Genomic DNA, 27,945 nt, shown 5'->3' with positions numbered 1-27,945 from the left:
ACTTACGTGTTGTATTCGCACCATCGCAATAGAGTTCCAAAGAATGTTCTGTCACTTCCATTGAGCTGGAGCTTGTGGTCATATTATTAATGGTCTGTAAGCGACCATTATTCGTCGTGTATAAATACGTACTCCAGTTGAGTTCCAATTCCATATTCGATCTTTCACTTGGTACAATTTCTAGTAACACTTCCGAGAAAATTCCCCTGGTAGCCACCGATTGAGGAATGACATACCTTTCCACTGACTCTTTAAAGAAATACATAAGTTATGGTGATATAGTAAAAATATACTTGTGACTTTATCCTTTTAAGAAATGCTTTCATTAGTAGTGTGGTACAAAATAATTGTGTTGTGTGATCTAGCGTGGGGGGTCCATCTTAAAACGGGAAGCTTGTGAGGACAATAAGCATTAAAATCGCCCCAAATATCGGGTAACTTCTGTGGTGTAATGGTAGGACATTTGACTGGTAACCAGCAGGTCTGAGGTTCGAACCCTAGTCGAGGAAGACTGATTTTTGGGATGGTTTATTTCCTGTATTTTATTATCTTGCTGTACCTAGGCGTCTAGCACTTTTTCATACACACTTTTTTTTTCAGATATTATTTGTCACTTGGCTGAGATGGTAACTCGACAACTTTTATTTGCCAAAGCCTGCTGAAATCAAACCAATGATCTGTGGGTGCAGACATTAAAGTTGGGTTGGTTTAATAGTTGGTGTTATAGTTTTGAGTTATCTCAATAAGCGTGAAGGACTGGAATTTTTCCCGGAAGTAAAGGGATAGTTTATGGGGCGGGTTTTTTTCATAGATCTGAAGAAGGTAAAGGCGATGTGGAAAGGATTTATTCTCACTATATAATGTGACTGAATTAATCACTGATGCTCCTTGCCTTGATCTTCTTCATGACCACTGCCAGTAGTGGTAGTAGTATAATAGACGTAGTAGTAGTAGGAGTAATAGTAGCAGTAACAGTAGTAGTAGTAGGAGTAGTAGTAGTAGTAGTAGTAGTAGTAGTAGTAGTAGTAGTAGTAGTAGTAATAGTAACAGTGGTTTTAGTAGTAGTAGTAGTAATAGTAACAGTGGTTTTAGTAGTAGTAGTAGTAGTAGTAGTAGTAGTAGTAGTAGTAGTAGTAGTAGTAGTAGTAGTAGTAGTAGTTGTTGTTGTTGTTGTTGTTGTTGTTGTTGTATTAGTAATACTAGTTGTATTAGTAGTCTTAGTAGTAGTAGTAGTAGTACTAGTAGTAGTAGTAGTAGTAGTAGGAGGAGGAGGAGGAGGAGGAGGAGGAGGAGGAGGATTTGTTGCTGTTGTTCTTGTTGTTGTTGTTCTTGTTGTTGTGATTGTTGTTCTAGCAGTCATATTATTGCTGGTCGTGCGTTGTTGTAGTAAAACAGGGAGAAAGCTGTTTAAATAGTCGTTGCTTTTAGAGCAACCCCTCTTTATCAAAAGTACAAGCTATATAAAGAAGAGGAAATAGTATAGTAGAAGCAGGTGCAGTAGTCGTGGAAGTATTAGTGGAAGTTGTAGTAGTAGATGTAGTAGTAGTAATTGTAGTAGTTGTAGTAGTAGTAGTAGTAGTAGTAGTAGTAGTAGTAGTAGTAGTAGTAGTAGTAGTAGTAGTAGTGTGGCGTAGTTGCACACATATGTAATGGCTTATGATCGTATAGTGGTTTTTTAATAGATGGTAGTATTATCCTTTGCGTTGTTTTGTAGATGTTAATAATGACGAAAGAGTTCAAGGGCCGATGATGATAACTGAATGCACAACATCAAGACATTCAAATTAAAATCCAGATTCCAAGTTTAATTTCTTACAGCTTTATTTGTTGTGATAAATTCGAAATCCAAATCAAATAGCATGGTCATAATTCAATCAGTTTCATAAGTTCCAAATCCGTAAAATCAGTCCACATGTAAAGTTAATTTTGCCTAAGTAACCATTTTCAATATACGTGAAATATTTCTAAGTCCGAAAAAGCAAATAAATGATGGTGAGCACAAAAGGTTTAAAGTGTGCAGCTCATGGTCAAGTTGAATCAGAATCCTCTCGTTTTCCTCCAAACATCCTCTTTTATCCCTATCAAAATTTTACCCACAGTTCCATTGTTTCCACGCCCCCTTGCAGTTATTGACAGTTCCCTGTCAGTCTATAATCCAACCCCTAAGAGTAAGACCAAATCATAATCAAACCTGAAACGTCAATTCCTACATATTGATGTTAAACCCCGCCTTTTATGATATAACATTATTTTGATAAATGCCCTTTCACCTGTTTCAACACCCCTAAACCAATTTAAGAATGATTGATTAAATAGTACTCAACATGATAACCTGTCTATTAACTTTGACACAAACGGTCTCAAGTAACCTGGACATAAAACTGCGCACACGTGTCATGCGTCTCAAATAGCTTGGACATAAAACTGCCCACACGTGTCATGCACTGACCAAGCTTAACTGATATGCCTGCACTATGTACTCACTAAACCCATTTGCTGATATATATAATTGACAGTTTTGCACCAAATTTCTTAGATAACCTTTTGCATAGGCTTACTCTCTTACATACGCCCCTTTCTTAGAATTTAAATTGACTTAAAACAATTTCAATTAAAAAAATAACAGTAAGAGATTAAATATATATCTAATGTCGAACTAAAATGCAATAAACAAATGTAAGAAATAGTCTATATTTTTTAAAATGACAAATACTTATACCAGTTAAACATTTAACAACTTTAAACTTTAAATTCAAAAACACCAAAGTTGATTACAACATTCATATATATCGATTATAGGTTTTAAAGTATTAAATTCACAAACATCAATTTTGATTACAACATCTAGATAGATATATATCGATTATAGGTTTTAAAGTATTAAATTCACAAACATCAAATTTGATTACAACATCTAAATAGATATATATCGATTATAGATTCTTTTTTCTTTCAAATTACAACATCAAATCTATCAAAAAGAGATTAAAATTTAGATTTACCAACACCAAAATTGATTAAAACATTTATATTTATCGATTAAACTTTTTTAAAGTATTACAACATCGACAGTAAGATATCATTTATTTAAAAATTCAAAGAAAAAGTATCTTTTCACCTTAAATTCCATCTTCATAGCAATAAAAGTGTTTAATTCTCGTCATATCCCATCACACATACATATTATTGCGTGAAAAAGGATGGTTCAATTTCCATTTGTGATATACTCACGTTATCTTATTCAATCTCAAATTCAACTCTATACGACATGGGTGATAATCTCAGCTTCCATGTATGTCTACTCATTTACTGTCATCTCAAAACCAATACCTTGTATATTCCCTTATATTGTATGATTCCATTGAAACAACATTATTACATTAATTCCAACTTATAATATGTGGTACAAATAATATTTCATAGACATCTAGATTCAAATACGAAGAATTATATTTCAATTAGTAATAAAAAAAATATTTAAAAATAAATCATAATAATAACATTATCATCCTTTTAAAATTCAAGTTGAAGTTATTATCATTCATTGTTCATTGTTGATGTTTCAGTTTTTAAGCTTTTTAAGTCACGACGGTGTAGTTTACAACTACATTGAAATCAAATTGTTCTTTGTGGTCATCCATCAGAGGTCACATTTCTTAGTAATCCGTTCGTTTCGAGAATGGTCATCTTGTAAAATGGTCAGTAATTGTTAATTAGTCATTGTTTCCATTTAGAATGAGTTGTCATGTAATGAAAAAAATATATCAACTATAAGAGTTGAGGTGTTTGCATCAAGTCTACGTGTTGCATTGTTATGTGTGTTGTGGTCACTGCATAGCCCAAGTGTCATAAATTCACTTTATTTATTGTTAATTAATTAAAAACTTTTTCCTCTGTAAATGTCTTAGAATTATCACAATAATGTCTTCACATTCAAATATTTAGCGTTGAATAAATAATCAAACAATAGTCTGTCCGGCTTGTTCACATCACATATTTAGTGTTTGTAAATAATCAGTCATTAGTCTGTCCGACTTATTCATATTTAGTACAGTGTAAATAACTAAATAAGTAAAATCTAACATAGTATGTGATTGTGGGCTGTTACTAAAGTGACCAACTTTTGCAATTAGTGTGTTGTATTTGTTCGAGTCTTTTGAATTGGGACGAAAAAAGACTCTACAGGTAGCAAACGTATGCTTAACCTGTTGGGTTGTTTCTTGGTTTTGTGACGTCGCTGTAATCCATTCATCTCCGGCATCTGGGTCGATTCTCCTCGTAGATATTTGTGGTTGTCTTGTGTATACGTTGAATCTCATTGTAGATGAAATTGTAAAAATTCAAGATTAACTGTGTGCGAGATCTTGAATTTAAATGAAGTTTGACTTAACCAGCAAGTCAAAAGAAAGTTGTGAACTCAGCCATGTGTTGACAAAGAGTTCGTGTGTAGTAGTCGACAGAGGTCGTGTGTTGTAATTGTCTGTGTTTGTTGATCGAGTTTTGATGAGGTGGCATGTGAGTACACACCAGGTAGATGATGTAATCTGTAGAGTACCGGTGGGTGACGCGAGTCCAAACACCAGGTAGATGATGTAATCTTGCAGAGTTCCGGTGGGTGATGTGAGTCCACACACCAGGTAGATGATGTAACAATAACGTAGTCTAGTAGACTATGTAGTAGGGTCGAATAAGGTCAACAATATTTTCGTTATTTGAACGCAGGTTGTTGAATATCATACGATAATGAATCCAAGGAAATCGCTCATGTGGCGTTTTGCGATACTTTTTCCTGCATTGTCTTATATACATATATAGCCTTTATCCTTTACAATGATACTAAGACAGGCGTTATTATAATATTCAATGTTTATAAGTTGTAGATATGGGTGCTGCACACTTGTGTATTGACATAAGTTTAAATTTGAATACGCTCACCACTGCATATGAAGGAAGTAGTATTGTTCACAATTGGACATCATTTTTGTAAAAACAATCGTATCTTGAACGTTTATGTAATTATTGACATCGTACATCGTTGGGTATTGTTGTCGTAGAAGTAAATACAAGTAATCCAATTGTTCAATAAAGAATGTAAATATAAAAAGGTTTATGGAAGAAATCTGTGTTGATACAGATATTATTTTATGAATTCTGTCAAGTTTGTATAAGTTGAAAGGTACGATGTAATTGAGGTTGCTGTGTATTTGTAGTCTGTAGATTGTGTTGATTCTGGACGTATCAATGGCGTAGTGTTTTGTCGATATGCTTACTCCATTTCAAGGTATTCGTGGATAGACCAAAGGGATTAGGACATTTCCCGACCTCTGTTGTGGTTGTGTTTGAGTTGGCTCTGTCGTTGCCATCAGCGTTCCCGTTATGACTGATGTTTTCAAGTGTCCTCTTTCGTGATGACTGTATAATGTTTTAGTGTAAACACTACTTCTACCTTTGATTAACTCGAATTATTCCCCTTAAAAAATCCCTAATTTAATGAACTATGATCTTGTTTATTTTATCATTATTATTGGTGTTATCGTAGCACTTCCTACCATTTCAATTTATTGCTGAATGATTACACACTTAAGATTTGACAATTGAACATAACTTCTTCTTCAACTCAGTTACAAATTTTATGATATAAATGTTAAATTCAAACCACGCAGTAAATATTGATTACAATTACAACAGCAAATTGATAGGAGAAAAATATGATAATCAAAATATTTGCAGAAACGATATACACTCTGGTCAATAAAAATTCAATGTTTCGCGCCTTTGCCCTCGGCTTATAAAAATATTCATATAACTCATTGCGACGTTATCTCGCGCCTCTTAATATAGCATTGATAATTGTGTGCGCTTTAACCACGCGCATCGTATTTAAAAAATTCTCCGCCTTCTGTATCATTTCATAATGTTAAACCATGCGCTTTAATCAAACGCAAAATAAAATATTCCCGAACGCATCATTCCTGCGTCTCGTAATTTAAACCGTGTGCACTTTAATTACCGCGTCTTACATCACTGCGCTTATTTACCCACTATGCATTTACAGCATTTTACCATATGGTTACTTATAATTCGCTGATTCTTAACAAGTTAACCACTTGTGTCACAAATATTATCAGCTCACATGACATGATAATGCATTTTCAATATTTTGTTATTCTTCTGTAATAACATTTTAACTCCCATTACAAGACATCAGTCTTTCATAATAATGAATACTCCGGCATTTTATTTGTTCTCCGACTTTAAACCAAAAGTCCGTTATTCCGTTATTATGAGAATATGTCTCCTTTAAAAATCACGATGAAACGCGTTTCAAAACAAAACTAAACAAAACAACGATTGACTCATAGTGACTCAACTTAATTTTCGGTGATAAAATCAAAATGTCTCATGTAATCTATTATAACGCCATTTCTCATTACAAATATATAATTAGCTCTGTTGTCGATTACTTGGCTGCGTTAACCACACATTTATTACCAAGAATACAAACAGATATAAAACTTTGCTCTTTGTCATGAACCCATGAATCTCAAAGAGTCAATATCAACCTACCAATTCATCCCTATTGACGGGAGAAAAATATAATCAATGATGTTGTAATATAACAATAAATACCATAAGACATTTTTCAATTATCAAAACTTATAATGTACGTGTTATTATTGCCATCGTCTTCTTGAGTCATTTTGACAGAAAATAAAACGTAACAACATTAAATAATGGACCAACTGTCTATGTAATTCCAACAGTAACATACAAAAATTGAAATAAAAATCGACACATCTTTGTTACTGATATTAACAAATCATTGCCATTAACGGTACCAAATAATATTCGAAGATTTATTCCGAAACGCTTGCTTGTAAGTAAACGCATTTTCATTTATTTTGAAAATAAAACGCACTAAAATATTCATTTAAATTCTGCAATTTTTATTTTCGTCTCTCCCTCTCTTCTTTTTAATTAAATAAAATACGTATAGCATCAATGCATTATTATTATTATTATTATTATTATTATTATTATTATTATTATTATTATTATTATTATTATTATTATTATTATTATTATTATTATTTTGCCGTTCTATAATATATTGTTTTCACTTTTTGAATATAATATATTGCCCTATATATCTATATTTTTAAAATTTCCTTTTCTATCTGTGACTCTTAATTTAAATATTATTTAGTATATTTATTTATTTTTTTTAAATATCGTCTTTTGTCAGAATTTTAGGAATCATCTATAATTTCAATATTTTTTTTCATATTTCAATACAAAATAATTCCAATACTTCACCTTCAAAATTGATATTCATTTTCTTTCCCAAATAAAACTATTTTCCTATTTGTTCACAATTTTTCACTTCAAAATTCGAGTCTCACAAAAACTTCAATAGATGTTAACACTGCAACAATATACATTTCTTGTGTATCCATGGTTCGGAATAATAACATCTTTACATCCTGGTATCACGGCTCCAAATAAAGATATATAAGAATCCTGAGTCACGACACCAAATAAGATACATAATGTGGCGTAGTTGCACACATATGTAATGGCTTATGATCGTATAGTGGTTTTTTAATAGATGGTAGTATTATCCTTTGCGTTGTTTTGTAGATGTTAATAATGACGAAAGAGTTCAAGGGCCGATGATGATAACTGAATGCACAACATCAAGACATTCAAATTAAAATCCAGATTCCAAGTTTAATTTCTTACAGCTTTATTTGTTGTGATAAATTCGAAATCCAAATCAAATAGCATGGTCATAATTCAATCAGTTTCATAAGTTCCAAATCCGTAAAATCAGTCCACATGTAAAGTTAATTTTGCCTAAGTAACCATTTTCAATATACGTGAAATATTTCTAAGTCCGAAAAAGCAAATAAATGATGGTGAGCACAAAAGGTTTAAAGTGTGCAGCTCATGGTCAAGTTGAATCAGAATCCTCTCGTTTTCCTCCAAACATCCTCTTTTATCCCTATCAAAATTTTACCCACAGTTCCATTGTTTCCACGCCCCCTTGCAGTTATTGACAGTTCCCTGTCAGTCTATAATCCAACCCCTAAGAGTAAGACCAAATCATAATCAAACCTGAAACGTCAATTCCTACATATTGATGTTAAACCCCGCCTTTTATGATATAACATTATTTTGATAAATGCCCCTTTCACCTGTTTCAACACCCCTAAACCAATTTAAGAATGATTGATTAAATAGTACTCAACATGATAACCTGTCTATTAACTTTGACACAAACGGTCTCAAGTAACCTGGACATAAAACTGCGCACACGTGTCATGCGTCTCAAATAGCTTGGACATAAAACTGCCCACACGTGTCATGCACTGACCAAGCTTAACTGATATGCCTGCACTATGTACTCACTAAACCCATTTGCTGATATATATAATTGACAGTTTTGCACCAAATTTCTTAGATAACCTTTTGCATAGGCTTACTCTCTTACAGTAGTAGTGGTTCAAGCTACTGTTGTTTTTATTACTATTCCTCTCAAAATATTTAAACTATACACTTACCTATTTCACAAGCAGGGTGTTGCAGGTAGTCATCTCTAAATCTATCTAGCTGTCCTTTTGTGTTGTATTTTCTTTCTCTAGTAGTTGTAGTTGTAGTAATTGTAGTAGTTGTAGTATTAATAGTAGTAGAAGTAGTAGTAGTAGTAGTAGTAGTAGTAGTAGTAGTAGTAGCAATAGTAGTAGTAGTAGTAGTAGTAGCAATAGTAGAGTAAGTAGTAGTAGGTTAGTAGTAGTAGTAGTAGTAGTAGTATAGTAGTAGTAGTTAGTAGTAGTAGTAGTAGTGTAGTAGTAGTAGTTAGTAGTAGTAGTAGTAGTAGTAGTAGTAGTAGTAGTAGTAGTAGTAGTAGTAGTAGTAGTAGTATAGTAGTAGTAGTATAGTAGTAGTAGTAGTAGTAGTATGTAAAGTAGTAGTAGTAGTAGTAGTAGTAGTAGTAGTAGTAGTAGTAGTAGTAGTAGTAGTAGTAGTGGTTCAAGCTACTGTTGTTTTAAAACTATTCCTCTCAAAATATTTAAACTTTAAACTATACACTTACCTATTTCACAAGCAGGGTGCTGCAGGTAGTCATCTCTAAATCTATCTAGTTGTCCTTTTGTGTTGTATTTTCTTTCTCTAGTAGTAGTTGTAGTTGTAGTAATTGTAGTAGTTGTAGTTTTAATAGTAGTAATAATAATAATAGTAGTAGTAGTAGTAGTAGTAGTAGTAGTAGTAGTAGTAGTAGTAGTAGCAGCAGCAGCAGCAGTAGTAGTAGTAGTAGTAGTAGTAGTAGTAGTAGTAGTAGTAGTAGTAGTAGTAGTAGTAGTAGTAGTAGTGGTTCAAGCTACTGTTGTTTTAAAACTATTCCTCTCAAAATATTTAAACTATATACTTACCTATTTCACAAGCAGCGTAACGACCTTTATCCGAATGACAATAGATCTGATTTACATAACTGATGTTTTCAATTTTCATGCAACCTTCCTTTGGCCAACGATAATTTGTCGGGTCGTACAAATCAGTAAATAGTTCAACCTCAGACATGTCACTATTGAAATAAGACTTCGTTGACCCTTTTTTTGATGTGGCCCCGATTTGGACTATGGATAAATAATAGTAAAATATGAAATTACTTAAAGACAATAGGAGTAAAATGCACATGTGAGCCAAAATAAATCAAAACCAGGATTAAACTCTAACACCTGACACTTCGCGAATGGTTCGTTTATTTACTGTTTATTTGCCTGAAGATGATATATTTTCATTAATTTTTAAAACATTGCAGAATTTTTCATTTTATTTAAAGACTTCCATTGGATACGATGGATATTGGTTCTGGGTAGAAAATCTCTCGGGATATAGAGTTTATGTCTAAATTACATTACATTATATATACAAAGAGCTGAGTGACATCATCTTCACTCCTTCTATAAACGCCCATTCCATTCAGAGAGTGAAATGTTGATAAAAATCCTTTTGAGAATATTGGTTAGAATTTTTCATCTATCAAATAAAAAATAAACGATGAAAGCGCCATACGAACGTAATGTATTGTCCTATACGTTACGTGTTAATGTTTGCTAGTGAACCACAATTTATCCACCCTTTCTATTGGAAAAACCCTATCTTTTCTTAGTAAATACGTAATTGTTGAATAATGCTTTGAAATCCAACGCTTACATAGAGGTCTAGTAATTGCGCACGTTTTATTGGTTTAAAATATATCGAGTGTTAAAGGCAATCAAAAATAAACTTTTGGTGGGCATGAATATTAATCCAACTCTTTTTTCCTTTTTGGGTCAAATTGTCATTCAAGCTGACAATATAGAAAAATATAAATGGCGAATAGACGTTACTACTACAACCAAACCATTAAAATTCACAATTACTCATTCTTAGTGGGAGTTAAAAGAATGAATACAATCTCATTTACATATGGCTTAAACACATTTACAATTAATAGTTAGGAACCTTCAATTTCATTGTGCCTTTATTGTTTTACACCGCGAATACACATTAGGAAAACAAGACTATCAAAAATTGAAATAAGAGTGTACATAACAACAAATAAGTCAGCCATTAGGCCTCTCTTTAAGTATGCAAATTGCATAATATGGAAACCTTCATTTAAAAGATAGCCAGTACTTTTAGAAAATGTCCAAAGACGCGCTACAAGATTGCTCACTGAGTTAGAATATGTCTTACCGCGAAAGATGAATGGTTTTTAAACTTCCGACTTTAAAGTATAGAAGAAAACGAGGGGACCTTATCCAGCTGTATAAACCAGTTCATGGTATAGATAATATTGATTACAAAGATTGTTTTTTACTTATTCATGAATACGATTCACTTGAGGTGATTACTTTTAAATATCTATTTCCAGATGCAATGCATCCATTCGCCAACATTCATTTATTGCAGGAACAATACAAACATGGAATAGTCTAAATTACAATAGGAAAAATGCAGGAACTATAAATGCTTTCAAAATGCCATAGATAGGGAACTGTACTCTTTAAAATATGATTTTTATTGTAAAAGATAATTTGTTATGATTGTTGATATAAATGTGTCTGTCCTCAAGATCGATGAAATATTTTCTTTTCTTTTAGATTTTTTTTTTTTTGTAGATTTTTTTTCCGATTCTAATAATTAAATTTCATGCTTCTCTTTCTCATTCAACCTTATGCTTTCGATTCATAGTTGTTAACAATGTCGATTTGATGCATCTTTCTTCACACGGTGTGTAAAGGCCAATTGGTATATTTAACTCTTAAATACCATATTTATATTGTGGTTATCTTTAATAAATTAAATAATTTTTTATGCTTGCCATCAAGAATCCCTCGGAATTCCTTTGACAACAATAATTTAGCCTGCTCCAGCGTTCTGGGTTCCGCCAATATAGATCCAAGCTGTGTCTTGCAGAATTGCTGACAAAAGAAAACAAAATGTCATAAGAACTCTCGTAAAATTTCCAAAATTTAAGAATGTATTGAATCGACTTATACAAATACAGTCGGCATACATAATTTTTGGGACCAAATTTTGTCTGATTTGGATTTTTTCACCAAAATTTGAATCTTTGAATCAAAGTTGTTGTTCTATTTCTCCTCCTCTTTGGAGAAACTGATAACTGTTTCCACAAATGTTCAAAATATTTTATGGTAACACCTCCTGCCCTTTTATCTCTATCAAAATGGGATCGGATAAAAAGTGATATCAAAAGATTGATGACATAGCATGCAAACACTTGTAGCGATTGATGACGTAATGCACAAAGTGATTTACTTATGCTATGAACAGGAATTTCTAACACAAAAATCACCAATTATTTCATGCCACAGTCGAATATTACCTTAAACAGTGCACTATACTTAGCAACTCATAAGCAAACAGATATATTTAAAATAGCAGAATAATTTGGAAGAAATTAATATCAATAACGTCAATCTAACATTGATCCATAAATTCCAAAATTAGAATTTGGTTATTCCCCTTTGAAAACTGGGATTTGAGGAAAATATGTCTTTTTTTAGACATTTTATATCATTAATAAGTCTATCTAATTACATTAAATTTTTTACTTAAACGAAATATTACAATTTACCCGAAGTATGTAATAATATTAAACAAATAAAACAATTTAATAGACTTTGACCGACTTACTGACTTAAGGCTCTTGAGATGAATAGTCGACAGACTTTTAATAGACAATATGCACTTTTACATTCGAGTTTTAAAAAATCCAATTCCTAACTAATAATCATATTTTGTCAGATAAAGTAACTCCTCCACAAAATGATTTAAATATGCATTGATTGTGTTTACTTCATGAATATTTAGCCGTTGCATTTTACGCCAAAACAATTGTATTTCAATAACTTGTGATTAATTTCCTTCAAAACTAGATTAAATCATTTCTTTAATTAATTCCTAAAGTAACAACCATTCAAGTTTCACCATTTCTTATTTTTATGAGTTATTCTCAGAGGAGAATTGGGTGTAATGAGACTATTTCTGACTAATATCGGGATTTAATTGACATCCAGCAATCACCTCGAAAAACTCAGTGCTCCACACTCGAGTCAATATAACTCCCGAGATATATAAACAAAGCCACGAACAATCGTTTTTTCCCTCCATACCACCTATCAATGTTAATACAAACACCAGGTAAAACTTTACAGATATCTAGGCGCATTCAATGATATCACACACAAAACATCCCGAGACTTAAAATATCAAGACATCTACATTTGCGGCAATACACCAGAGGTGGTTTGGAAATAAAGGAGGAAGAAGAAGAAGAAGAAGAAGAAGAAGAAGAAGAAGAAGAAGAAGAAGAAGAAGAAGAAGAAGAAGAAGAAGAAGAAGAAGAAGAAGAAGAAGAAGAAGAAGAAGAATCCTACAATATTGATGGGGGGGCGGGGTTGTGTCGAATGTTACAAGAACGATCTTTTACACAGGTTCATATTCCGAATGGATCAGTACACGTGCAGATGGCGTCAACGACATTCTCCATTGATACAAGGTGTCGGCAATATGGATCAAAAGTGTGATGTCAAAAACTGGTTCCTATCTCCGGATGATTGACTTCATAATCTTCAAGTTTTAGAGTGATGGCATCTTAGTTTCTAGTCTAAATATGCTGGTCGTCAATAAAGATCATTCATCGTTTTAAGTCCCGTCATCCTTAGAATTTATTTGCCTTTATATCCTGCTACTAAAATTGTTATGCCACCTTGTGATTCATTATGTAACCTATTTATTATTAGTCCTCCGAAGGACTGGTTATATAACTTCCAATAATTTTGTAACCAGAAAAGTAGAAGGTGTGACGTCACGACTTCTCTTCCTTTATATTATGCAGATGTTGGTCCTAAGTCTGCCAACATCCACCCATCACCGATCGTTGGTATGGAACCTGGAATAAGCTTTCATTCAATTTCTAGTGTTGAAGTCCATAGAGTTAAAGCGTGGTCAGGACAAATTAGATGTACATTATAATACTACATGGCCTATGCTTGTCTCTCTGGGCAGATATTTGCCTGACCGATGGGAATATTAGTTAAAACAACGTGAGATTTTATATAGCTTCATCCATTTCATAAGATTAGATAATATAAGATATACTTTATTAATCCCAAAACATGGAAATTCGTTTATAGACGTGGCATGCATGAAAATGTATAAACACAAAGTTGAGAATATATGGCGACAATGTATATATATATATATATATGCAAATGCATAAAAATGTAAAAATATACAACCAAGAACCAATAGCAACACTTTATATATTTATTTGATGAATTGAGATAGGCCATATCTCTGACCTTTAGTCCGAACTTGTATGTGTATATTTAAAAGATATCTATCTAGTATTTAATTTAAATCACAGTTGCGCGTTAAAAATTCGAACACCTTTTGGCAAAAATGAATAAGGGTGACGTGTTGTCTTTGTTTTTATAGATAAGGCGACGGCTCCTCATGGAGAACATAATATATTTGTGAAGGGGGTGATCGCCATCCTTCATAACTTTCTCCATTTTACTTAGACAAAATCTCTTGAACAGTTCATCCACTTTGGAAATTGGGTGAGTATAACTCTTGGCTTTATCAATTATCCGATCAATTTTCTTAATGTCGCATTTCCACACCATGCTGTAATACAAAAAGTAATAACGGTCTCCAAAACGGATCTATAAAAAAGGGTGCATAACGTTTTGTCTATGTCAAATTCTGAAAGTTTCCGAATAAAATACATTCTTTTGTTCAATTTAGATATAACAGCATCGGTTTGTAAATGTCACTGCAATTTATTGTCAATTAATTACCCAAATATTTGTAAACCGAGACTTGCTCAAGAGCTTGATTGTTAATTTTGAGCGGACTGATGGACTTTGTGTTCTTTCTAAAATCAAAAATCATTTCTTTGGTTTTTCCTACATTTAATTTCAGGGAGTTATCTTCACACCAACCAACAAATCTGTCGATCTCAGATCTGTATGCCGTTTCATCGTCTTTATATATTAACCCTTGAAGGGCAGTGTCGTCAGAAAATTTTAAAATTGGGACCAAGTCACTTGTACAGTCATTTGTATAAACCGTAAAGAGACGAGGAGAGAGAACACACCATTGAGGGGCTTAATGTGTTTATAGCCAGGTATACAAATGAGCAAATGAACATACGTCGATTCATAGGCGTTTTACTTGTGGGTTACAAGCCAACATTTACATGTAACATGTATGACGAGACATTACGTTTGTGAGGCGCTAATACCGTTGTTTGTTTGTTTGTTTTGCTTTTTGTGTGTGTTTTTTTTTTTTTTTTTGGGGGGGGGGGTGGGGGTAGGGGTTTGTTGTTTGGTTTTTTTTTTGTTTTGTTTTTTTGTTTTGTTTTTTTTTTTGTTTTTTTTTTGTGGGGGGGGGGGGTTTTTTCGATTTTTTTTTTGTTTGTTTTGTTTTGTTTTTTGTTTTGTTTTTTTTTTTTTTTTTTGTTTTTTTTGTACGGCTATGTGGTCTAGTGGTATGACACTCGCTTTCGGATCGGAAGGTCCTGGGTTCGAGCCTCACTCGGCGCATAGTTGAGTCCTTGGAAAAGACTCTTTACTCACATTCTCTCACCGTACTCAGGTGTAAAATGAGTACCTGGCCGTTAACAGCGTTGTCTTTGTCCGAAAAATTGTAATATCGCCTAACAGGCGTCATGTCTCGTCCTTCATGTTAAATATTGCTGTTGACCAGGGACCCCTTGTAAAGCGCATTGAGCACGTTAAGTGGATATTGCGCTATATAAATGCTCAATTTTTTTAATTTTTTTTTTTTTTGTATTCGACAGATGAAAAGTTGTAAAATCATTATTCTCAAAATATTGTTTATCAAAATTTGACTCTCTGCAAGGAATGGCTATGTATAGAAGGCACGAAATTGGCATCACTCAGCTCTTTGTTATTATTTTTAGACAGTCTGTTAGTGATATATTCTTAGCAAATTATATCAATCAGTCTATGAACATGTAAGGTTGCACAGAGTATTGTAAGTTGGTATGTCAAATTTCGCTGGCTGATGTTGTGAGTATTTTATATAAATGTACTGCGTCATTACTATACTTGTAAGAAAATTACCTTGGAGTCAAACCAGTTGCGTTGTTTGTCTGTGAATAGTTTGAAGCATTTCCCCTGAACGTACCAGGCTCCATCCCATTCTGGGCAGGGTACTCTAACACAGACAGTTGCTGTATTGACATAGTGGAACACATAAAATGAAGAGATTGGTATAAATAGTAACGGTAGTAATAAATAATGATAATCGTAATAACTTTTATTGCCCACAAAATGGAAAATGTTCAGTAGTTTACATTGCTCGAACAAATATAATAAGCATTGTTTTTGTTTTTAAGGGTTTTACGGCACTTGCAACACATTTAGGTCATATCAGCGCCTGTAAAAAGGAAGAGAATTGGATAGTAAAAACATTCTAGATGTACAATTAAAAAGACTTTATGAAAAAGTAAGACAAAGAGGGATGGTTCAAATAAGCATTCGATGTAGAATCCAAGAGCACACTATCCGTGTACTTAGTTTGAGATCACCTAAAGTCTCACCCAGATACCAGCACAAGTCCTCACTAAGAAGAATACACTCAAATGTTTACAAATCATATGTTAAGAATAAAAAAATAACAGAACATAACAGATGATTTACAAGGAAAAAATGATCATCTCCCAAAACTATAACTATACATTCGACTATTTCCCTCCCAGCCAAGGATTCCGGCCAGGACAAAACCAAGTAATCTCATTCCAAGACAAAGACAGAAGCAATTGGAAAACAGATACAGTGGGAAAGAAGACATAGCAAGTGCCTGCCCACTATGGGAGGTCAGGAACCCCACCCAGTATAATAAGCATTAATAGACATATTATGTGGATATCATAATAATATGATCCTCATAACAAATTTACTTCACAATGCACTTAGACATCTTTTAAACATGGAACATAATGTTTTAATGCATCGAAATTCAGACATTTCAAATTTACCCACATCGAAGACCTTTACTGAGTTACTCGAACCAATCACTCCCCCTTCAATACATTTTAATCTGACCTATTCTCTTTCACACAACATTCCTCTTCTCCATCCCTCCCTCTCTCTCTCTCTCTCTCTCTCTCTCTCTCTCTATATATATATATATATATATATATATATATGTATATATATATATATATCTTTCTCTTTCTCTCTTTCTCTACTTCTCTCTCTCTCTCTCTCTCTGCCTCTCTCTCTCTCTCTCTCTCTCTCTCTCTCTCTCTCTCTCTTTCTTTCTCTCTTTCTCTCTCTCACATATACATACACATTCTCTCCCTCTCTTTCTCTCTCTCTCTATCTCTCTCTTCCTCTATTCTTACTTCCTCTCTCTCTCTCTCTCTCTCTCTCTCTCTCTCTCTCTCTCTCTCTCTCTCGACATATCAAATATTACATTACTACATATTAATATAATATAACAATAATATAACATTTATTGTTATATTGATGGATGAAAAATAAAAGATGAAAAAGACCGTTCTCTCCCCATCCCATACATCTACATATAATAATAATAATAATAATAATAATAATAATAATAATAATAATAATAATAATAATAATAATAATAATAATAATAATAATAATAATAATAATAATAATAATAATAATAATAATAATAATAATAATAATAATAATAATAATAATAATAATAGTAATAATAATAATTTTGGTCAGAAAAATTAAGATCAATCGATTAAAAAGAGCCCCATCTTGCCAAAAAAAGGTATCAAGCCTAAGACTTCTTAAAAATGAGAATACAATTAGGTCAAAAGCGCATTGATCAGGGTGAATGAACATATAATGTTGACAATCATATTTACTTCCTGCAGGCATCAAGTTTTTGAGCAATATTGAATCTTTTAAAGATGCACTTTGGATTATATGGAAGATTGTTCGCTGAAGAAGGGTTTTGAGCCCGAAACGTTCCCTGTTTGTTTGTGTGTTCTTTTTTTTTTTTTTTTGAAGATGTTATATTCATTTATGTTTATTACCCGATGAGAGAAGATAAGCAATTTATTTCATTTTTGACACAACGTTGGCAACATAACATTTTTATAGATCTGAACAAGTGTGTATGAAAAATGCCAGACAAAGCAAGAAAGGAAAATACAGGAAATAAAAGCATCCCAAAAAATCAGTCTCCCTCGGTGAATGCTCCCTAATTTCTTAACTTTTAAAAATAAAATAAGAATTTATGATCTTCAGTTTTGAACGCAAAGAAACGCCCGTTGAACACGTCCCTGTATTATTATATTATAACTTTCTTAATCATACTCACAGGGAGAGCAAGCCAACGAAATAAATACACCAGCAATCAAATGTATAAGATGTGAATTATATTCAGGCATTTTTTTCAGAACGACATGAAATAGACATGAATGAGTTTAAACCCCGAATATCGAGGTTGTTGCAATAATTTTTCAATTAACTAATACAGAATAAAGTGGGTTTGTTTGTAGAAAGAATATTAGAAGGATTTAATATTGGGGATGTTGGGGGTGGGGGGGAGAACGCTCTTCTTCGTCTTCTTTATTTTTTTTTTTACAACAACAATTCTGATCAAGTCGAGTGGAAAACATCGGTATAATAGGCTATTATTCTCGCGACCGATGGTCGATACCGAATGACATATTAACTGTGGAGTTTTATATTAAAATAACATATATACACTTTTGCTAAATGTTCAGGAAAGTAAAAGAAAAGTCTATCAATGTTTTTAAAACTCATATTGTTTTAGACAGGTTTTCGAACGACATTAGATATGCTACTCATCATTGTAATAATATCACACCGAGATCTTTTAATTCAATGCGCATACCGACCTCATTTTAAGAAAATGTGCATTTACGATCTTTTAAGATAGAAACCTCAACTATTGTTTCATATTGTTATTACAACAATGCAGACGAATGAATTCATAACTGCCAGTGGCCTTTGAAAGTGTTACTTGAGATACAATAGAAGTTTAAATTGAACGCGTCAATCAAACAATGCATTCCTATTATTCAGTCAACATCGCAACGGCGTTTGATGGTTTGATCTCGGAAACATTGAGTGTATTAACCCTCTCCTTACCAGCCATTTTCAGAATTTTCCCCAAATCTTCACACACACCCAACACAAAAACAGACAAATCTTTCTCAAACAGAAAAGCAAAAATAACATTCTATACATAATATTCTTCGCCAATATGGGCTCTATTACAGAATATCAAGGTTTTATAACTATAGCAAAAATACATAAATCTGGATGAGAAAAGAGACGGTTGCATCGTAACAAATGGTGACGATTTTCCAATAGGTTGTAAGGAGAGGGTTAATTTGACAAAAGAAAGCATTTCCTTCTGTCTGCGGACAACAGAACTGTCAACAATGACATGTTATTTTAAAAAATATTGAAGCTTATTAAATGGAAATAAGTTTAAACTCCATGGGTAGTATAAAGGCTATGTGGTCTAGTGGTATGACACATACATTCGGACCTGAAGGCCCTGGGCTTGAATCCTGCTATGAGCGGCGCATCGTTAAATCCTTGGACAGGCTCTTTACTTATACTCTTTCATCGTACTCAGGGGTAAAATGAGTACATGTCCGTTAAAACAGCGTTATCTCTGTCGGGAATAAAAATTGTAATATCGCCTTAACAGGCGTCATGTCTCGTTCTACATGTTAAATGTTGCAGTTTGCTAAGGACCCATTGTAAAGCGCTTTTAGCATGTTTAGTTGATGTTGCTTTATATAAATACGCAAGTTTAAGTTTAATAGCGCGTTTCCAAAGTTTGTTTTCACCATGCTAAAAGGTGTATGTTAATCTAAAGACGGACATGGTATACTCAAATGCTGCTTTCACATAATAGAAATGCTAATTTGACCAATCATCTCAAATCGGTACCTATTATGTCGGGATGAACTTTAAGCTTAAAATTCAGTTAAAATCATAATTTATAGAATTTGAGTTAAGATAGAGTCTAATGTATACATTGACTAAAGTGAGTTTTGTTTCTTTATATAACTTCAAAACATCACACAAAATTCCCAAATTTGATAATTTTTACTTAAAATCCAATTTTCTAGTTCGCTCTGACTGATTTGACGAGTCACAAAAAGGCTCTTGACCCCACTTTTTTTTACCAATTTGTGAGTCAGTCAAACATATGGGATAATGGGAGAAAAGTAAAGGGTGGTTTGTTGAATATTTTGTTGTTTTGTTTTTTTTCCGGGGAGCGGTAACGTTTTCTAGACATTGATTAACTAAGACACACAATTTAAATGACCATTTTCTCAACCGGAAGCCAATCTAATCTTCGAAGCAAGTGTGAAGTCAAACCTTGGTTTTCTGAAAACCAATACGCGTAATGTTTGTTGATAAGTCAGTACAATTGTATTCAGTTAAATTCTGGTCCCACCCAAAAAAAAAAAAAAGAGAGAAAACTCTAATGACTCACGCTGAGAGGAAAATAGGTTATGACATTTTATATAAATAAATTAACGAATCAAATATGTACAAAACAAAACAAAAAAGAGGGTTGTTTCATCACTGCCCCGTTGGTAATATAAATGGATCGTCAGTGTTGGGTGTCTTAACTTTGTCTTTGATCAATGGTGGTGGACTATGAGTGAATCTCCCTCATAGGGTCGCACTCGCTCTGTGGTTGACATGGCAGTACAAACAAGTGGTCACACCAGGTAACAATACGCTTCAACAGTCGTAACGTCACTTCCCTCGTAATGACGCAGGGTAACTTAGTATCTGGCTCTAAACTATCGGAACAATGGCGGACGCCCTTATAAAATATTTATCCGACGAGCATAAAAGTGTATCCAGAGGGGAAGAAAAACATTATAAATCTGATCATGTTTTGATTTTTAAACATTCTGATCACAAGACATGAAAAGTTCTAGCCGGCATGAAGAATAAAATGTAACGATTTTCTTTGTTTAGAACCACGATGGCCGCCGTTGCTGGGCGACGTGACATCAGACTATTGAATCCAATTGGCAGTCCATTGGTTGGGTATAGAAGTATATATAGTACAGTACAACGTATCAGGGGTTAGTCGGGATCTACCAGGAGCCTATCAAGACTGAAAAATATGTGGACAAGTTAACTCAGGCGTAACAGCTTGTCCAAGTGAAGGCGGCGAGTTTTATTGGCTCAGCCAATCGAACAGGGTTGTAGAGTTTTCGCCCAAGAGGAACCTGATCCAGTCCTATGTGTGTTTACAAAATATTATAATATCATATAATGCGTTCAGCGGCCTCTACCCGGTGCTGGGTGAGGTGCACTATATTATAAAAGCTTATTATTATCCTAATTATCATGATTACTATAATTAGTAATACCATCATAATTGTTAAAATCATTATTTTCATATTCTTTATAAAATATATCAAAATTGTTATAACAGTGGAGACCGTCCGTTTTCAGACTGCTCACACGAAAGGCATCAATTTGTCTATCATGAATCACAATTTAATATAAAGCACCAAAGTAAAGTCACATATCACACACAGCAGCTCACAGCACTTAAATTATGACACGATATAATCATTAATTATTCTGTATAATAATACATCAATCTCTATTACACCTACCCCAGTCTTATAACTCTTTATAGAGTTGTTGATTGCGTTCTTTGTGTTTTTGTGGGGGGAGGTGAGGGGGGGGTCTCTTCTTTCTCCTTACAAGCTTCATCTTAACCATTCCAGGCTTAGGGATGAATTAGGTTACTGAGTCTTGTTATTAATTTAGGCTGGTTAACGTTTGTCTCCAAACCAACCAGTATTGAGAGGAAAGGGAATAACGAAAGGAAGATAGAGAGAAGAAAAGGGAGAGTGAGAGATAGAATGATAGATAAAATAATCCGGGGAGGGGAGAAAGAGGAGAAAGGTAAGACCATCGGTGATACGTTCACGGAAAGTGAATAATATTCACTAGGCGATATGATAAATGCTGGATAGTGTTCGCTGCAGACAACAGGGAGTGTGTCAAGTTCATGACAATACAGCTGCGCTGTTTTAGACAATAAAGTGTAGCCACTTTCATCTTTATTCCTCAGTATCAATACGCTTTAATAGTCGTGACCTCACTTTCCCCGTAATGACACAGAGTAACTTAGTAACTGGCTCTAAACTAAACTATCGGAACAAAGGCGGACGCCCTTATGAAATACTTCTCCGACGAGCATAAAAGTGTATCCAGAGGAGAAAAACATAATAAATTGATCATGTTTTGACTTTTATACATTCTGATCACATGACATATGAAAAGTTCTAGCCAGAATAAAGAATAAAAAGTACCCATTTTCTTTGTTTAAAACAACGCTGCTCGCCATTTCATCAGACTGTTGAATCCAATTGCATCGCTTCAAATCACTTAAAGGAAAAAGGGGAGGGGGTTCAATCAATATTTACAGCAATTAAAACAACAACAACTTGTTTTAGTTCTGGCGTTATTTTATATATATATATATATATATATAATATATATATATATATATATATATATATATATATATATATATTATAGTAGTTTTGTAGATTTAAGCAGTGAATGTTATTTGCAACGCCCTATGAAAAAGGTAACAAAATAGAAATAGCTTTTAAATACGTAAGCCTTGCTTCCAAATGACTCTAGCGACCACAGAGTATTAAAGATATTACTTATATTAATTTATATAATAATCATACAGCATACAATCATACAGATTTTTGGTTTGTATATGTAGTGTTATTTTTCAATGAAGTCAATAGGGAAGAAAAGTCGTAACATCAAACCCCCTATTCGTTCTATTCCAAAAGCAAAATGGGAGTGGTATGTAACCAGCAGTCTATCGGAGTACTAATGATGAATAAGTTACATAAAGGTGGCATAACTATTTCAGGAGCAGGATGTACATTTCCGCAGATTCTTAGGATTACGGGACGTAAAAGAGCGAGGATGGATGATCTACATTGACGACCAGTATATACAAAGACGAGAAAATAAGATACGTTCACTCGGACACCAGAAGATCAATTACAGAAGGTATTCAATCCTCCGGAAGCAGTGGAAATTCAGTGACTGCTGGTCACCCACAAAAAGAGGAAAGGCGTAAAAGCTGGACGAGGAAACGGATGGGAGTGGAAATCAAGATAGGAGGTTTGAATGCTGGAAGTATGGCAGGGAGATCAAGGGGAATCGCTGATGCAGTAGAAAGAAGAAAAATTAACATTTTGTGTGTGGAGAATTTAAAATGTTTTATAAAGGAAATACTCGTAGAATCGGTATCATCCTGGATAAAGAACTTGCACTTGAAATATTGTTAAAGTCCAAAGGGTATCCAACATACTTCAGGGAGGAGCAAAGAGAAATAACGCTACAGCGGTGAAACGAAGATTAGGTATTGCTTTCCCAACGGAATGGAAAATAACCGCTGATACAATCTGTGAAGTGGCCAAATAAGTGCTAGGGGTGAGCTCGTGAAGAGAAAAGGTTGTAAAAGAAACATGGCGGTGGAATTAAGAAGTCCAAGAAGTAAAAAATAAAAAGAGGGGAGTAAGGAAGAACAAGGAGACAAACAGGAATGCTATGAAAGTAGATGAATATAAACAGAAAATCGACTAGAAAATAAAGAAATTAGCATAACACTCTAAAATTTGAGAAAGCTATTTTCAAAATCAAATCTAGATACTACAAAATAGGTTATTTATAAGCCGACTTTCATGAGACAAAGGCAAATGTTCTTTTTATTTTTTAAGATGATTCCAACAATGAGAGGTGGGGGGGGGGGGGCGTATATTTTGAGAATTATAGTGTTATGTGTTTAGATTGTGAATTGCTTGAAAAGGGCAATAAAAAAGATTTATTATTATTATATATTATTATTATTATTATTATTATTATTATTATTATTATTATTATTATATTATTATTAATTATTATTATTATTATTATTATCATTATTATATTATTATTATTATTATTATATTATTATTATTATTATTATTATTTATATTATTATTATTATTATTATTATTATTATATTATTATTATTATTATTATATTATTTATTATTATTATTTATTATTATTATTATTATTATTATTATTATTATTATTATCATTATTATTATTATTATTTTTATTATTATTATTATTATTATTATTATTATTATTATTATTATTATTATTATATTATTATTATTATTATTATATTATTATTATTATTATTATATTATTATTATATATTATTATTATTATTATATTATTATTATTATTATATTATTATTATTAAAACGTTTGATTCTTTTCACTATAAATACATTTGAAGTATTTCGGGTTTATTTTGGCGACGATACCAATCCAATATAATTTTAATTGTCTTTTTTCACCGGGCGGAACGATAGGATGTCAGACAACGATATCATTGTGATACATTAGACAGAAGAAGGCGGAGCTAAAGTGCTCATTGGAGACCGAGGCAATGTCCAAAGTTCTATCCCCATCATTTTCATCTGATACCATAGAAAGAAATTGTGGCATGTATTCAATAAGTCAAATAAATGAGAAATGAGAATAAATATGATTAATGAGTGAGTTAATCGGATTCAAGATATACTAAATAGAAGGAAGATGAAAAATATGGTATAAATACAAAAATTTAAATTACATTCCTCAAAACGGAAATTTATATACATGTCTTTAGTGTCCAACGCCAACAAAGTGAACTAGGGCGCTGTGATTTGCTCAAGGCCTCACAGTGTAGTCGAAATCAGTACTTTTTGGGTGCAAAGCAAGACTACATAGCTCTGCCACGTTGTTATTTTCAACTTTAAAATCATGGTACTATTTGAACCAGAGAACTCTTGATGAAAAAAAAATATTAAGACCCTTTTTATCACCACCACCTTGGGATCCCGATAGCACTCGCTTTACACGCGAAGGGATCGTGATCTATACCAGGTGCAGTCGAGATTTTTTTCTGAATGGGTGGCTGGGTCTGTTAGATCTTGTGCAAAGCATATGCAATAGACTAGCGTCCTATCCAAAGGGTAGCAAGAAATTGCCATTGTCCGTTTCACGATATAGAAACCGGGATAAACTCCGACTCCGTGGACTTATTGGCTCCGAAGGACTATACTACAACTAACACAACCACTACAACAACTACAACTATCGACACTGATTTCTACTACTACAACAACTACTTCTACAACAACAACAACAACAACAACTACTACTACTACTACTACTACTACTACTACTACTACTACTACTACTACTACTACTTCTACTACTACTACACTACTACTACTACTACTACTACTACTACTACTACTACTACTACTACTACTACTGCTGCTGCTGCTGCTGCTACTACTACTTCTACTTCTACTACTACTACTACTACTACTACTACTACTACTACTACTACTACTACTATTATTATTATTACTACTACTACTACTACTACTACTACTACTACTACTACTACTTCTACTTCTACTACTACTACTACTACTACTACTACTACTACTACTACTACTACTACTACTACTACTACTACTACTATTTCTTTGACCTTGTTAGTAGGAAGGACCTTTTCCAGCTGCTAAAGAAGATTGGCGTCCTCCACAGCAGCTCAGCATCATTGCCTCTTTCCACGACGACATGAAGGGCACCATCAGCTCTGGCGATGAAGCCTCAGAACCCTTCCCTATGCACATGTGACGTGAAACAAGACTGCGTCCTTGCACCGACTTCGTTCGGTATATTTTTCTCCCTACTGCTAAAGTTTGCATTCGGAGTCCTCAGAAGGAGTCCACTTGCACACCAGAATTGATGGGAATCTGTTCAATTTGGCACGGCTGAGAGCAAAGACCAAGGTCCGCACAGTCCTCATAAGGGAAATGCTATTGGCAGATAATGCAACTCTATGCTCGTATACCGAGGAAGACCTTCGGCGGCTGATAGACAGATTTTCCCACGCATGAAGGGAATTAGTGCTGACGATCAGCATCAAGAAATCAAATGTCATGTGTCAGGATGTCCCCTCTTCACCACCAATCGCATTGACAACGAGGAGCTAGAAGTCACTGATCACTTCACGTGCCTGAGCACAGCTATCACCACCAACCTCTCACTTCATGCAGAATTAGACATGCTCATCGCCAAACCTGCCACTGTTATGGAACAACTGAGCAAGACAGTGTGGGCCAACAAGCAACTCACCAAACTCTACCAGGCGTGCGTAGTCAGTAGCCTACTGACGGCAGTGAATCCTAGGAAACATATGCCAAACAGGAGAACCGCCTGGAAAACGTCCACACAATCGCTGTCTACGACGAATTCTACTGTTACTACTACTACAAGCAGTGCTAGAAAGCGCGAACTCCCTCAGTATGCATCTCATACTCTGCCAGCGATGTTTGCGATGGCTTGGTCACGTACACAGGATGGATGACGGTCGCATACGACATCATGTACAGTGAACTAGCTTCTGGACGTTCACCAACCGGCCGTCCAGCTCTGCGTTTCTATAATGTCTCCAAGCGAGACATGGAACTGACAGCATCAACTCAAACGCATGGGAATCGCTTGCTGGGACCGCAGTGGTGGAGATATGCGGTGAGTGAAGAGAGGTGAGGAGAGGAGAAAAAAGAAGTTTGAGGAGAGGAGAGCAAGGAGGAAAGAGAGGCAGCAGAACCAAACACCAAACACGCAGTCAAACTACGTGTGCATCAATTGCGATAGAGGCTGCCATGTAATGATCGGGCTGCTGAGTCACACCTGTCACTGCTCTCACTGATGACACCAAAGTCATACAATGTACAAACCATCGTTTCTTGAGACGGAAGGATGCCTACTAATACCACTAATACCACTACTACTACCACTACTACTACTACTACTACTACTACTACTACTACTACTACTACTACTACTACTACTACTGCTACTACTACTGCTACTACTGCTGCTGCTGCTGCTTCTTCTACGGTGCTGCTGCCACTACTACTAATACTACATACATACATACATACATACATACATACATACATACATACATACATACATACATACATACATACATACATACATACATACATTCACAACACTACTATTACTCCTACCTCCTCCTCCTTCTCCTCCTTCTCCTCCTCCTCCTCCTCGAAGCCCTCAATGCAGAGTGTGTGAGAAAAGAATTGCACGCTTAATTGGCCAGCAACCATTGTCTAATAGCCGATGTTGCTTGTCGTTTGAGAGCCTTCACTTTCCATGTACGTTAACAGCTCCAGCACCCCACGGCGTGAGGTGACGTAAGAGGTTAGATCCTGGCTTTTTTTTTTCTCTCGTTTCTTGTTGTTCGGCACGATTTCGTTAACTTGCTACTACAAGAGCTCAGACTTGATGACCAACCACAAGACAATATTGTCAACATTCTCATGAGCCAAATATCTCGTGATCCTGAGTTCCTTAAAAAGATTATTGTTTTGTTGAAACAACCTTAATGTCTCTGGTAAATACGATTAAATCGTGCAATGTACAAGGTTTTGATGAAAATAAACATTTTTATCACGAATATCAAAGATTTAGTCCAAAACGTAATGTTTGATGTGGAACTATGCAGAACACAATGTTTCTCCCCAATCAGAAGGACTTAGACCCGAAGTCGCCTTAGAGCTACCCCGCCCCTACATTACGGAATGTCTGTTCGTTAATTCTTGAATACCACATTATCCGAAAGATGGAGAGGCTGAGATTGGCCATTTCCATGGCTAGCACATTTAACTTAGACCCCCCCCCCCCCCCCCCCCCCCCCCCCCCAACTTTTCAATTTTTACTTTGTGTGGAGTTATGTTAAAGACATGTGTACAATCCTGAAATGTAAGTATAATATGAGATATTTAAATACTTTATTGCCAACTGTTGATAGATACATCCCAATCAATTGTGACATATCTTCTCAAAACGGTATTATGTCGGGATCAACCAGATGTCGGAAAGTGATAATATGAAAATTAAAATGATTATAGTTTTGACGTTTTAATTTTGTCAATTTAAGAACTCAAATCCACTGTCCTCAATAAAACATATAAATTTAATCCAAGTTTCAATTTTTAGCATCTCAACCACCTCGACACAATACCGTTTTGAGGCTGAGAAACGCAATACATTTGGTCACATGTCTCTCATTTAATATACCAAATTTCAGCGCTGTCATGATTAACTGTTATTATGAAAAAAAGAAATACAGAAAATGGCAATCAAAAATACCACCAACTGACAAGCAATTAAGGAATGGTTGAAAGAGATGTATTAATAACAGA

The 27,945-nt window shown here is 34.1% G+C and overlaps 2 protein-coding genes across 2 annotated transcripts in view; both read right to left on the bottom strand.

Moving 5' to 3' along the window:
* Positions 1-9,631, bottom strand: part of LOC144974166 (uncharacterized) — a 29,463-nt gene extending 19,832 nt beyond the window's left edge. Inside the window, exons 1-2 of the mRNA XM_078917085.1 lie at positions 9,435-9,631; positions 7-249 (exon numbers count right to left, since the gene is read on the bottom strand). Coding sequence (XP_078773211.1) covers positions 7-249; positions 9,435-9,582 — 391 coding nt within the window. The 5' untranslated portion in view covers positions 9,583-9,631. The remainder of the gene's footprint in view (positions 1-6; positions 250-9,434) is intronic.
* A 1,381-nt stretch (positions 9,632-11,012) lies between these two features.
* Positions 11,013-18,047, bottom strand: LOC144974165 (uncharacterized). Its single transcript, XM_078917084.1, has 3 exons — positions 17,914-18,047; positions 15,669-15,778; positions 11,013-11,471 (listed from the first exon to the last, which is right to left on the bottom strand). The coding sequence occupies exons 1-3, from the start codon at positions 17,981-17,983 to the stop codon at positions 11,325-11,327; spliced, it is 327 nt and encodes a 108-aa protein (XP_078773210.1). The 5' UTR covers positions 17,984-18,047; the 3' UTR covers positions 11,013-11,324.
* Between the last annotated feature and the right edge of the window lie 9,898 nt (positions 18,048-27,945).

Source organism: Berghia stephanieae, chromosome 5 (assembly GCF_034508935.2).
Source record: "Berghia stephanieae isolate SIO BIC M18660-M18661 chromosome 5, UCSD_Bste_1.3, whole genome shotgun sequence".
Classification (NCBI taxonomy): domain Eukaryota; kingdom Metazoa; phylum Mollusca; class Gastropoda; order Nudibranchia; family Aeolidiidae; genus Berghia; species Berghia stephanieae.
The sequence above is the reverse complement of the archived record's forward strand: the minus strand, read 5'-3'. Positions and strand labels throughout refer to the sequence as shown.

Excerpts from the sequence above, each read along its gene's own strand:
- LOC144974165 (XM_078917084.1), bottom strand. The coding sequence starts at position 17,983 with ATGCCTGAATATAATTCACATCTTATACATTTGATTGCTGGTGTATTT. Across the intron at positions 15,779-17,913 it reads TTCGTTGGCTTGCTCTCCCT|CAACTGTCTGTGTTAGAGTA; the intron begins GTGAGTATGATT and ends ATGTCAATACAG. Across the intron at positions 11,472-15,668 it reads GCAACTGGTTTGACTCCAAG|CAATTCTGCAAGACACAGCT; the intron begins GTAATTTTCTTA and ends TTCTTTTGTCAG.